Source organism: Vicia villosa, unplaced genomic scaffold (assembly GCF_029867415.1).
Source record: "Vicia villosa cultivar HV-30 ecotype Madison, WI unplaced genomic scaffold, Vvil1.0 ctg.002171F_1_1, whole genome shotgun sequence".
NCBI lineage: Eukaryota > Viridiplantae > Streptophyta > Magnoliopsida > Fabales > Fabaceae > Vicia > Vicia villosa.
This window is the reverse complement of record NW_026705859.1, coordinates 150,751-162,230: the sequence shown is the minus strand read 5'-3', so window position 1 is coordinate 162,230 and position 11,480 is coordinate 150,751. Positions and strand designations below refer to the sequence as shown.

The 11,480-nt window shown below is 34.5% G+C and overlaps 1 protein-coding gene and 1 pseudogene across 1 annotated transcript; both read left to right on the top strand.

The window, feature by feature from the left end:
• The first annotated feature begins 1,282 nt into the window (after positions 1 to 1,282).
• Positions 1,283 to 6,771, top strand: LOC131638106 (SNF2 domain-containing protein CLASSY 2-like). The gene is made up of 5 exons (XM_058908654.1): positions 1,283 to 1,343; positions 2,695 to 2,948; positions 3,045 to 4,448; positions 4,542 to 4,691; positions 4,837 to 6,771. The coding sequence occupies exons 1-5, from the start codon at positions 1,283 to 1,285 to the stop codon at positions 6,769 to 6,771; spliced, it is 3,804 nt and encodes a 1,267-aa protein (XP_058764637.1).
• Positions 6,772 to 6,985: 214 nt separating this feature from the next.
• Positions 6,986 to 11,274, top strand: LOC131638105 (SNF2 domain-containing protein CLASSY 1-like; annotated as a pseudogene).
• The last annotated feature ends 206 nt before the right edge of the window (positions 11,275 to 11,480 follow it).

Here is an 11,480-nt window from a genome sequence, read left to right as displayed (position 1 = left end):
GAAAAGTAGTATGAATGGTATATAGGTTATTAAAAAAAAGTGATTACGTTAGGTACAATATTGAAAAAGAAATGATTATGTTAGACATACATAGTTCTTTTTATCATCCGAAATATTTGTTTAACGAAGAATTTCTTTCTGGCTTTCAAAATTTCATCTATAGCAGAGCTTTTCCGTTGTATACAGCACAACAACATAAAATATAATAAATAAAAAATATATCTTGGAGTATTTCATATAAAAAATATATAAATCAAGATAAAATCATATCTAATTTCTAAAAATTGAAAGAATAAAGTGTAGAATGGTTAAAGAAAATAGAATTTGGAGGACAAAATTGTAATTGGTTAATTAATTGATTCCATTCCATTGAATACACCCCAATTTTGGGGAATGAAAAATTGGTTAAAATAGTGGTATTGGATGGAATGTGTTCCATCACCTACCATTCCATTCCATTCATTTTTTGTAAAACCAAACAATTAAGCATGACTTTCTTCCACTCCATTTCATCTCTTTCCATTTCATCTCTTTTCATCAATCCAAACGTACCCTTAGTCCAATCAAAAAATTAAGAGTGAATAGCATTAAATATAATTGGGGTATTTTCGGTGTAAATCAAAAAGGGTACCGTAGAGATTTCCAAAACATATTAATTTCTTATATGGTAGATTAAATTTTTCCTAATAAAAAGAAATGCATTGGATGAAGACCTGAATTGAATAAAAATAGACATATTAATAAAATAGTATTATTGCTCATTACTATTAGTAATTTTTTAAGGTTTGTGTATATCTTAATTTTGAACAAATAAGGTTGTGTTTTTGGATTGGTCTCGGTAGGAATCGACGTGTCATTTCCTACATTTCCGCAGTTTAAATAGCGTACTTTCTCAACGTCCATTCTATCTCTCTCATATGAATCTGCACGGAGTTTACGGCTTTTAACCATTCTCACGTTTTTCTTTGCTTCATCACTCCATAGTCAGCTACGTCACTTACCAACCAGTTATCGTCACTCACTCTTTCTTTCACGTGTGTATTCTCGTCTTGATCTATAATTCACATGTTTCATTTCATGTTACGTTGTTCATGTCTTGTAATTGATTCGTTTGGTCTTAACGTTAATAACTTTTGTCGACGTAAAATACTAAGTTGTTTTTGTGAGCGCAATTTGATTTGATATATATTAATGATGCGATTAATAGATCTTTAAGATGAAGTTTGTGTTTGTGTTTTTCAGATTAATCAGCTTTCTATTAGGTGGTAAAAGTTGAATTCAAATGGCGCCACCGAAAAAAAGGAATTTACATCAATGGAAGCATCCATTTGATTCTGATTATCGTAAGTTTTCTCTTTTTTGTTCCCTGATCTATTATTACACATGCATGAAATTGAAAACGAAATCAAATGAATAACTATATATCAATAATTACCCTAAGGATTTTTTAGCATTGATTGTGTGTTATATGGTAAATGCGGCACGATAGCTGCGGAGTGATTGCGTATGCATGACTGCGGAGTGATTGCGCATGCGAGATGACACACAACGCGGCATGGTTTTAATTTTAAATTTTGTAAACTATTGAGTCACTTTACCATACTATGATTATAAATTGAGGTCACAGATGTGCTTGCAATTGTGTTCATTGTAATTGTTGCACTAAACATTGCGGTTGGTGAGAGACGTTTGAAATACATAGTTAAGAATGTTAGAATTTTAAGAATTTTTATTACATCAGATGAAAATTGGTACTTTATCAACTGAAAATTTTATTTTTAGTGAAAATATTAGAACAATCATGATCGAAATTAAACAATGTTGATCACATGTTATTTTAAATCACACCGCAGTTGTGCATTGTTTCCTTTGCAGAGGCTACCAACATCAGCAAGATTTAGCCACAATTTAAAACCATGTGTGCCATTATATTATTTACTCATCATAGTAGATTAGTTGGCTACTAATTGGTAGATGTTTGAAATATATATACATTTGAAAGTAAGATTTTTCATTAGATTTTTAAACAAATTAGAATTTAGGGTTTTGAAATTTTATTTTTTTATGAGAAGATTTAAAAAAGCGTTAAAGAAATAGTCTTTTATAGTTAAGATGTTGAAGTACAAAAGATTGAAAATCAGAATTTAGGGTTATGAAATTTTATTCTTTGATGAGAAGATTTAAACAAATTAGAATTTAGGGTTTTGAAATTTTAATTTTTTATGAGAAGATTCATACGAGCATCATCAAAATTGTCTGATGTGCTTATGATGTGTCGTGTTTGAAGATCACACTGCAACGCGATGTTTTAACGAAGAAGACTAACACATCAGAAATATTGTGGTTGCAATTTAAAACATTTGAAAATACTTTTTGTCAATGCCGTTATCATTGGAACAAAAATGATGTAAAAGCTTGGTTCTCTACGACAGGCTGCAAAATGTTAAACTTGCAGCTGACTGCACTATAAAATTAGTAGCAGACAATTCATTTTGTATTTATAAACCCGACAATTTCGTCGATTATGTATATTATCAACCAAATTTGTAAACAACAAAGCTCATTGAATTGTAAATGAGTAACTCATTCTCAATTAATTTACGTTCAAAATTTTCCATAACTCCATGTTCACATTAATTCATTAGTATCTATTCTATACTATATATGTTTCCTCTAATTCTTCTTTGTAAACAGCATTTGAAGCAGTATTGTCTGGATCATGGCAACCTGTGAAACTCATCGAAGTTTCATCAGGAAAAACAACATTACATTTCATGGATACTCGGCAGATTCAAACTCCTTTGACATCGTCATCTGATATTCGGATAGGATCAAGAAAAGCTGCTTCATCCGATTGCTCCAACTTTTTACGATCTGGAATCGACATATCTATTCTATTAGGCTTTTGCCATCATGATGATAATTCATATCAATTTAGTCCTATTCCAGTAAGTTCAATCTTTTTAATTATAAATTGGAGTATTTATGCATGCATTTATTTTTTGATCTTTAATATATTGATATTTATCTTTTGTAAATTGTAGATGTGGATTGATGCTAGGATAAATTCCATACACAGACAACCTCACGACGAATCTGATAAATGTTCGTGTCAATTTTATGTAAACTTCTATGACGATCAAGGTTCACTTGGAACCGAGATGAAAACTCTTAGTAAAAAGGATAATGCGATTGGAATCGACCAAATCTTCATCCTCCAGAGGCTTCAACATAATACTTCTGAAGGCTTGTTAAAAGAAAACAACAATTGCGAAGTTAAGCCTTATAGGTGGGATTCATCGGAAGATTGCTCTTCGTTATCCCAAACTAGATTAATTCTCGGGAAATTTTTATCTGATCTTTCGTGGTTCGTTATGACGTCTTTTTTAAAGAAGGTTTCATTTAGTATAAGATCTTTTCAGAACAAGCTTGTATATCAAGTTATGGGAAATGATACCGATGTTACTAGTCCTTTTTTGATAGATGTTGTGAACTTCAACCTTAAAAACGGATCACTAGTACCTATTATTTCTCAATTTGACGCGTTTCATGATTATGATGGTGAAGAAGATGAAGCGTCGCCAATGCAAACTAATGAAATTGGAGGCTTACGACGCTCAAGACGTAGAAATGTACAGCCCGAACGGTACATTGGTTGTGCTGTTGAGAAGTTGGCAGTTGGTAACTTTAGAACCTGGCCATACAAGAGAGGAACTTATGTGAAAAGAAACGATAACTCTTCTTCAGATTCAGATTCAGATTCAGATTCAAATTCAGAATCAGAAGAGGATGATAGTGAAAGTGACGAAAAGGTTAATGAGGCGGAAAAAACCAATGAAGTAAAGTTAGGTGATGCCGAACAAAATGATCATGGAGATGAAATTTCTTTGAAATATGATCATTTGACTGATGACATCGTTGAAGCAAAGAATAATGGTGCTGACGTGTTGAATTCGGATCCCTGCAATGATCAGTCTGCAATATCATGTGTTAAAGAAGTCGATGATAATGCTACTTTGGGACGTTATTATAGTTATTGCAGAGAAAAAAACCTCAAGAGGAAGCAATTTGATCATGATTTGGATGATATCGATTTTGGGAACAAATGGGAAGGGATCTGTTTTAAAAACGGCGCTCAAACAAAGCGATTTCGTTGGACAAACATAAACCAGGTTCATGACGAACAGCGTCATAAAGGAAGTAGAATGTACGCCGATGCCTCCAAAGAAATGATCGATACATATATGAAGAATTTCGATAGTCTGCCAACCGAAGAAGAGAAAAATGTTAACGAGCCGTGGCAGGAAACAAGCAAGTTGGAGCCGAGGGAAGAAGAAAAAACATCGAAAAGCGATGACGAGGAGGAAGAGAGTCCTGAGAATTTGGAGGCCTTGTGGCAAGAAATGAATACAGCTTTGACATCTAGTTATCTTCTTATTGGGAATGAGGTGTGTGTGACAATTTCTTCTTTGTTATTTTGGTTTTATCTTGTTTTTTAAGGTTAATGGCTGATTTTGTTCAACTATTATATGCCATAGCAGGACTCAAATGCTGCTGAGGTTTCGGCTGATACCGAGAAAGAATCAAAGGAAACTTGTGAACATGATTTTAGATTGGAAGACGAAATTGGAATATACTGCACCCGATGTGGTTTTGTGAAAACCGCAATACGAGACATATCTGAACCCATTGTAAGTAGAGTCAAAAACCTTAATTTAATAGCGAATATAGCGTAGAGATATTCGAACAAATCATTGTTGTTCGCGATATACTATTTAATACAAAATATTCTGTGGTAAGAATCTACCTGATAAGTTAATTTATATATAATGATAGATGGAAAATCCAAAATGGCACAAAGAGGAGAAACAATGCAGTGGAGAAGACAAACCCGAGCCAAAAGTCGAAGAAGTTGATAATAAGGATCTGTTCTTGACTCGTGCTAATGATCTCGATGAGCCAATATCAACAGAAAATGAAAATGTTTGGGAATTGATTCCAGAACTCAAAGAACAGATGCATGCACACCAGAAAAAAGCTTTTGAGTTTCTTTGGCGAAACATTGCAGGATCAATGGAACCAGCTCTCATGAAAGAAAACTCCGAAACAAGTGGTGGCTGTGTTATATCTCATGCTCCTGGAGCAGGAAAAACCTTTCTCATCATTTCGTTTCTCGTAAGTTACTTGAAACTATTTCCAGGGAAAAGACCATTAGTCCTAGCTCCGAAAACCACACTCTACACATGGCGAAAAGAGTTCAAGAAATGGAAGATTCCTGTGCCGGTGTACCTTATTCACGCCCGTCAATCCTCGAGAGATTTAACGACACTAAAATCAACGATTCTTCCGGGAGTTCCAAAACCTACTAGTGGTGTCAAACATGTTTTGGATTGTATCAACAAGATACAGAAATGGAATTCACACCCTAGTGTTCTTGTCATGGGCTATACTTCGTTTTTTTCGCTAATGAGATCGGAAGAAACGAAATTCGAACACAGAAAATACATGGCTAAAGCATTGAGAGAAAACCCTGGAATCTTGATACTTGATGAAGGACACAATCCTAGAAGCACGAAATCGAGGTTGAGGAAATGTTTAATGAAAGTTCCAACAGAATTGAGGATATTACTTTCAGGCACATTGTTTCAGAACAATTTCTGCGAATATTTCAATACGCTTTCTTTAGCTAGACCAAAATTCGTGCACGAAGTTCTACATGAGTTGGACTCTAAATACAGAAGGAATGGAGAAATTATGAAGAAAGCACCGCATTTACTTGAGGCGAGAGCGAGGAAATTCTTCTTGGATAACATTGAAAAGAAGATTAACTCGGATATTGACGAGGAAAAAATGTTCGGTCTAAACTTGCTGCGGAAAATGACAACCGGATTCATTGATGTTTATGACAGTGGGAATTCTTCTGATACACTTCCTGGTTTGCAAATCTATACATTGCTCATGAACACGAACGACGAACAACACGAGATTATACAGAAGCTTCAGAAGAAAATGGCTAAGTCCAGTAGTTACCTTCTCGAGGTTGAACTTCTGATAACACTCGGATCAATACATCCTTGGTTGATCAAAACAGCAGCAGCATGTGCAGCTAAGTTTTTCACCGACGAAGAACTGAAGAAGCTAGAAACAAGCAAATTCGATTTGAGAAAAGGCTCCAAAGTAAGATTTGTCCTGAGCCTAATCTCGCGCGTAGTGAAAAACGAAAAGGTTCTTATCTTTTGTCACAACCTCGCACCAATAAGGTTTTTAATCGAGTTATTCGAGAAATATTTCCAGTGGCAAAACGGTAAAGAGGTTCTGCTACTAACCGGGGAGCTAGACTTGTTTGAAAGAGGCAAAGTGATAGACAAATTCGAAGATCCTCGTGGAAGTTCGAAGGTACTTCTTGCTTCTATCAATGCTTGTGCTGAAGGTATAAGCTTAACAGCAGCTTCTAGGGTGATATTTTTGGATTCTGAATGGAATCCTTCGAAAACAAAGCAGGCTATCGCGCGTGCTTTTCGTCCGGGGCAGCAGAAAATGGTGTACGTTTATCAGTTATTGACAACCGGATCGATGGAGGAAGATAAGTTTAGAAGGACTATATGGAAAGAGTGGATTTCTTGCATGATTTTCAGTCAAGAGTTTGTTGAAAATCCTTCGAAATGGCAAACTGAAAAGATAGAAGATGATATACTGAGGGAAATGGTTGAAGAAGATAAGTCAAAAGCAATTCATATGATTATGAAAAATGAAAAGGCTTCAACAACCTAATTCCAAGGCAAGGAATACAAAAATAATCATATTTAGATTCAGTGTTGTTCTAAATTAATATGGTTTGTAATACAAATTTTGTGTTTTCAAAGTGTAACATTGAATGATTGTTGAACAATAATAATAATACAGGATATCTGTGAATGTGGTATTCATTTTCAACTCTAATATTACCATATCAATCTCTAAATTTCTGTGTCAGAGAGATACAAAAATGGATTCAGTAACACAAAAAGTTTCATTGGTTTATGAAATGAAAATCAGTACACAAATAGATGGAAATCAATTGAAAACTAAGTTATTACTCAAGGAAATCTGTGTGAGATAAATACCGAACTTTGAAGAGATGCACCTCTGTCAAGATTGAAAACAATAAATGTTTTAAACCCATGCACACCTCTGTCATATATATATTTTTTTAGATTTTATTTTATTTAAAACAAACATGTTACAGTAGATTCATTATTTTCGAATCTCACTATGGAGAATTTCTCTTTAATAAAATTAAATAATTATATAAAATATTTAAATAAAATCTTAAATTAAAACTATTTCTATTTTTAAGAGTGTTTTTCTGTATCAAAAATAGGAAGGTGGGATAAATGACCATACTACTAGAAGAATTCCTAAGAACTCAACAGGATCCACTATTTCTTTGATGAATTCGAGGAGGTTCCCTTGAGTTTATTTGTAATATAAAAATAATATTTAAAAATATATAACAAATTTGTTTTTAGGTTTAATAAGAGTTCCACTCCCTCTTATTTACGAAATTAGTCTTTTTATTTTAAATTCAAGTAGTTTTAGTTTTCCTTTCATGTTTTTCATATAATCGATATAATGTTTGTTTTTTTAACTTATATTTTTATGTATAAAGTTCTACAATAAATTTAAATATGAATGATGATTTGACATGTTTTACAAAAAAATTTATCATTTAAAAAAACAATTGAAATACAATAACAATTTTTTAAACTTATACTTTAATCACATTGCGGGTACACTCCTCCCAGACTCTCTCCCTCACCTCCTGCAACAACCTCTCCCGCTCCTCCTGATGTACCCTCACACGTCCCTCCTTAGTATATTTCTCCATCGTCTCCTGGATCCACTTGTCTCGCTCCTGTTTAACCAGTACATCCTATACCACATATAAAAGATCATATTTACCAAATTGAATTAACTAGAATAAGTAATGTTAAAAAAATCATCTCCTTACAATCTTTTCAGTCACTTCATGTGTAGCCTTTGATGTGAACTCATCATCTAGTCTTTGACGTGTCCTCTTCCATTTCTCATGACATGATGGTGGAGATGGACTGTGAACAAGGCTTCTAAAAGGATCTCCTAGCTCTAGTTCCCTTTGTTTTCTTTTTTCATTAATACTTTTTTGTTCAAGTTTATCATATCATCCACGAGACAATATATGTGGATAGATATTTCTATCTCTATTCTCTTTTTATTTTTGGATCTAGGAGTGGGAATAGGCCAGGCCGGCCTACAGGGGCCTACGGCCCAGCCTACATAGGCCTAGGCCAGGCCAGGCCTATTTAATAAAGAGGTCAGGCTTAGGCTTTTTTAAAAGCCTATTTTATTTAATAGGCCAGGCTTAGGCTATTGAAAAAAGCCTATGAGGCCTTATAGGCCGACCTATATTTTCATATATATTAGAGATATGTTAAATAAGTTGGTTCGTGTATGCATATATATTAGAAAAAAAAGCTAAATAGGCTACCCTATATATATATATATATATATATATATATATATATATATATATATATATAACAAATGCTAAATAGGTTCACTTATATATGTATATATAGGTCGACCTACAAGACTTCTTAAGTTATACAGATTAATTGAAAACTTTAATAAGATACAAGCTTTTTAAATAGGCTTTCAGGCCAGGCAAGACTTTTAAAAAGGCCAGGCCAGGCCAAAAAACTCAGCCTATGATAGGCCTTAGGCCAGGCTTAGGCCTTTTAAGTTTATCGTAGGCCAGGCTCAGGCCTTCTAAAGCCTAGACTAGCCTAGCCTATTTCCACCCCTATTTGGATCTTAGCCAAGAAATTAAGAGTGGCGGGAGACTTTACAAAATCCTCCCAAACTTTCCTATCACTAAATAAATACTTCACGTATGGAGGCACTTCGTTATCACCTGGATGATCAATATAATCAACCGTGGGTTATGTCTTAAAACCCCTCCAATGCTCACCAGCATATGCAAGCCATTTCTTTTTCAGCATATTATCCTCTGGAACAATAAACACGCCCTATGTTTACATAATATAGTTGATATTAGTATTAAATCAAAAAAATTAACGACCATCTATATTTGAAAAACAAATCATAAAATTCATAGTAAATATCGAAATATGTGTCCATATGCTATCTTTCAAATCACTGTCAATATCGTGTCAATTATCTATCAAAATACTCATGTTGCTTCTACCTTGTAGTGCCACGTAACCCTTAAAATCATCAGCATTTTCATCATAAACCTTATCGTTTCTTACATCAAAATTAACAAGGGAGGGAGCACCGATTTCGCGGGTTTTTTTAACCTTAGTCAATATCGTGGCACTTCTAGTTTTTCTTTTATTTTTTGTATTAAAAGAGTAACATATGTTGTATGAGAGATGTTTGTCGAATCGCCCATGTACCCCACCATGAACTTCAAAGTCACATCACACAATATCGAAAGAAAATGAAAATGTTTGGGAATTGATTCCAGAGCTCAAAGAAAAGATGCATGCACACCAGAAAAAAGCTTTTGAGTTTCTTTGGCGAAACATTGCAGGATCAATGCAACCAGCTCTCATGAAAGAAAACTCCGAAACAAGTGGTGGCTGTGTTATACCTCATGCTCCTGGAGCAGGAAAAACCTTTCTCATCATTTCCTTTCTCGTAAGTTACTTGAAACTATTTCCAGGGAAACGACCATTAGTCCTAGCTCCGAAAACCACACTCTACACATGGCGAAAAGAGTTCAAGAAATGGAAGATTCCTGTACCGGTGTACCTTATTCACGTCAAACCTCGAGAGGTTTAACAACACTAAAATCGACGATTCTTCCAGGAGTTCCAAAACCTACTAGTGATGTCAAACATGTTTTGGGTTGTATCAACAAGATACAGAAATGGAATTCACACCCGAGTGTTCTTGTCATGGGCTATACTTCGTTTTTTTTGCTAATGAGATCGGAAGAAACGAAATTCGAACACAGAAAATACATGGCTAAAGCATTGAGAGAAAACCCTGGAATCTTGATACCTGATGAAGGACACAATCCTAGAAGCACGAAATCGAGGTTGAGGAAATGTTTAATGAAACTTCCAACAGAATTGAGAATATTACTTTCAGGCACATTATTTCAGAATAATTTCTGCGAATATTTCAATACGCTTTCTTTAGCTAGACCGAAATTCGTGCACGAAGTTCTACATGAGTTGGACTCTAAATACAGAAGGAATGGAGAAATTATGATGAAAGCACCACATTTACTCGAGGCGAGAGCGAGAAAATTCTTCTTGGATAACATTGAAAAGAAGATTAACTCGGATATTGACGAGGAAAAAATGTTTGGTCTAAACCTGCTGCGCAAAATGACAACCGGATTCATTGATGTTTATGACAGTGGAAATTCTTCTGATACTCTTCCTGGTTTACAAATCTATACATTGCTCATGAACACGAACGATGAACAGCACGAGATTATACAGAAGCTTCAGAAGAAAATGGCTAAGTCCAGTAGTTACGTTCTCGAGGTTGAACTTCTGATAACACTCGGATCGATACATCCGTGGTTGATCAAAACAGCAGCAGCATGTGCAGCTAAGTTTTTCACCGATGAAGAACTAAAGAAGCTAGAAACAAGCAAATTCGATTTGAGAAAAGGCTCCAAAGTAAGATTTGTCCTGAGCCTAATCTCGCGCGTAGTGAAAAACGAAAAGGTTCTCATCTTTTGTCACAACCTCGCACCGATAAGGTTTTTAATCGAGTTATTCGAGAAATATTTCCAATGGCAAAACGGTAAAGAGGTTCTGTTACTAACCGGGGAGCTAGACTTGTTTGAAAGAGGCAAAGTGATAGACAAATTCGAAGATCCTCGCGGAAGTTCAAAGGTACTTCTTGCTTCTATCAATGCTTGTGCCGAAGGTATAAGCTTAACAGCAGCTTCTAGAGTGATTTTCTTGGATTCTGAATGGAATCCTTCGAAAACAAAGCAAGCTATCGCGTGCTTTTCGTCCGGGGCAGCAGAAAATGGTGTACGTTTATCAGTTATTGACAACCGGATCGATGGAGGAAGATAAGTTTAGAAGGACTATATGGAAAGAGTGGATTTCTTGCATGATTTTCAGTCAAGAGTTCGTTGAAAATCCTTCGAAATGGCAAACTGAAAAGATAGAAGATGATATACTGAGGGAAATGGTTGAAGAAGATAATAAGTCTAAAGCAATTCATATGATTATGATAAATGAAAAAGCTTCAACAACCTAATCAAATCTCAAAAGCAAGGAATAAAAAAAATCATATCTATATGTGTTGTTCTAAATTAATTTGAATTTATTAACCTGGGAAGTTCTTGGTTTGTTGTAATACAATTTTTGTGTTTTCAAAGTGTAACATTGAATGATTATTGAACAATAATAATACATGATATCTATGAATGTGGTATTCATTTTCAACTCTAATTACCATATCAA

Excerpts from the sequence above, each read along its gene's own strand:
- LOC131638106 (XM_058908654.1), top strand. The coding sequence starts at position 1,283 with ATGGCGCCACCGAAAAAAAGGAATTTACATCAATGGAAGCATCCATTT. Across the intron at positions 1,344-2,694 it reads TCCATTTGATTCTGATTATC|CATTTGAAGCAGTATTGTCT; the intron begins GTAAGTTTTCTC and ends CTTTGTAAACAG. Across the intron at positions 4,692-4,836 it reads GAGACATATCTGAACCCATT|ATGGAAAATCCAAAATGGCA; the intron begins GTAAGTAGAGTC and ends ATATAATGATAG.